The following is a 1634-nucleotide window of genomic DNA, read 5'->3' as shown; positions in this document are numbered from 1 at the left end:
GATCGTTCCCTTATTGATGACTGGAAATGGGCTATAACAGTAACAATTAACCTTAAGCGAAGGAAGCGAGAGACAAATAAAATATGGGTCATCCGCCTCGCTCGATGATACTACGAGGGGTGTCCCATGACTAGCGAGCCTAACCAAGAAGGGTACAGGATGGGACCACAATGGCAACCTATTTTTCTACGTAGTCTTCCTGCAGGTTCACACACTTTTGCCAACGCTTCTGCAGTGTTTTTATCCCAGTCTCATAAATGATTTCCTCAAAGCTTGCAAAATAGTTACCCACAGCACTGATGACGTCATCATCACCCAAAGCTTTTTTCAGTTAGGGAAGAGATGAAAGTCTGATGGAGCAAGATCGGGTGAATAAGGAGGATGTTCCAACAATTCGAACCCACAATCACGGGTGGTTGCCATCGCAACAAGCGATGTGTGAACACGTGCATTGTCCTGATGCCGAATCACCCCTTTAGAGAGCTCGCCAGGGAAGCATAATGCTCTCCTGTCATGGTGTTTCCCTTTCGGAGATGATCGACCAACAGAAACACCCTTAGAGTGCCAGAAGACTGTCCTCGTCACTTTCCCAGCAGAGGTACAGGACTTTGCATTTTTTGGGGTGGGGAAGCCGGGGTGTTTCCACTGTTTTGATGCCTGTTTTGGCTCCGGTACATAGTGATGAGCCCAAGTTTCGTCAACAGTCACAAGTCGTTCAACAAATCCGTTTGGATCGGCCTGGAACAGCTCAAGATTTCGTTCTGAGATCATGCGTCTTGTGAACTTTTGTTCACTTGTCAGAAGTTTTGAAACCCAACGCGAAGAAACCTTTTTCATCCCCAACTGGTCGTCCACAATGCGCTCCACTGTTGATTTGGACATTTTCAGTTCCTCTGCAATATATCGCATAGGCACACGTCTGTCTGCAAGAATAATCTTGTGCACTTTCTCTTGTGTCACCATCTCCACTGGCCTGCCTTGGCAAGGGTCATATTCCACACTCACTCTCCCCCGCTTAAATTCGGCTACCCATCTCTTCACTGTGGCAAAGGCTGGGGCATCCTCTCCACATCGTCATGGACTTCCTTGGGACTCAACCTCTTTTTCAACAGATAGTTGATCACTGCTCGTATCTCTTCTCTCTTAATTTTTCTGACGTTACGCACTTAGCATACTTCTAGCTCCTGCAAAGACGAATAGGATGGTTCGAACTGGACACCGCTTTGCATATACACTTACAACGAATTGCTATTTCAAATCCCCACATTATTTTCAGATTGAACTATGGGAACCCTATCAGGCTCACTACTTATGGGACTCCCCTCGTAGTATGCTTCACTTCCAGTTTGGAGCCTAGGCCATGTCCAATCAGCACTGCTGTCACCTATACACTGTCCCGGGATTCTCTGGAGGGAGCGAAAAAGAAAACATGTCTGCTCAAGTAGTGATTTGAGAGGGCTCGAGCAATGAACACGTGCAAGGGAATTACTCCGGGATTGCCTGGAGGAGGGAGGAGGGGGGTTAGGCGACTGCATATACCAGCAGGGTTGTTGAAGGTCCAGGAACCAGTAAATTCTAATGGGTTCTATTGGGTTCCGCTGCAGGAATTTAAATTCTGTACAAGTTGCGTACTG

At 47.1% G+C, this 1634-nt stretch overlaps 1 protein-coding gene across 1 annotated transcript; it reads right to left on the bottom strand.

Annotated features, from left to right (window-relative positions):
• Nucleotides 1-327: 327 nt before the first annotated feature.
• On the bottom strand, nucleotides 328-963 carry LOC145999193 (histone-lysine N-methyltransferase SETMAR-like). The gene has a single exon (XM_083136124.1). The coding sequence runs from the start codon at nucleotides 961-963 to the stop codon at nucleotides 328-330; it is 636 nt and encodes a 211-aa protein (XP_082992250.1).
• Between the last annotated feature and the right edge of the window lie 671 nt (nucleotides 964-1634).

The sequence above is a fragment of the Lepisma saccharinum genome, chromosome 15 (assembly GCF_977018435.1).
Source record: "Lepisma saccharinum chromosome 15, izLepSacc3.1, whole genome shotgun sequence".
NCBI lineage: Eukaryota > Metazoa > Arthropoda > Insecta > Zygentoma > Lepismatidae > Lepisma > Lepisma saccharinum.
The sequence above is the reverse complement of the archived record's forward strand: the minus strand, read 5'-3'. Positions and strand labels throughout refer to the sequence as shown.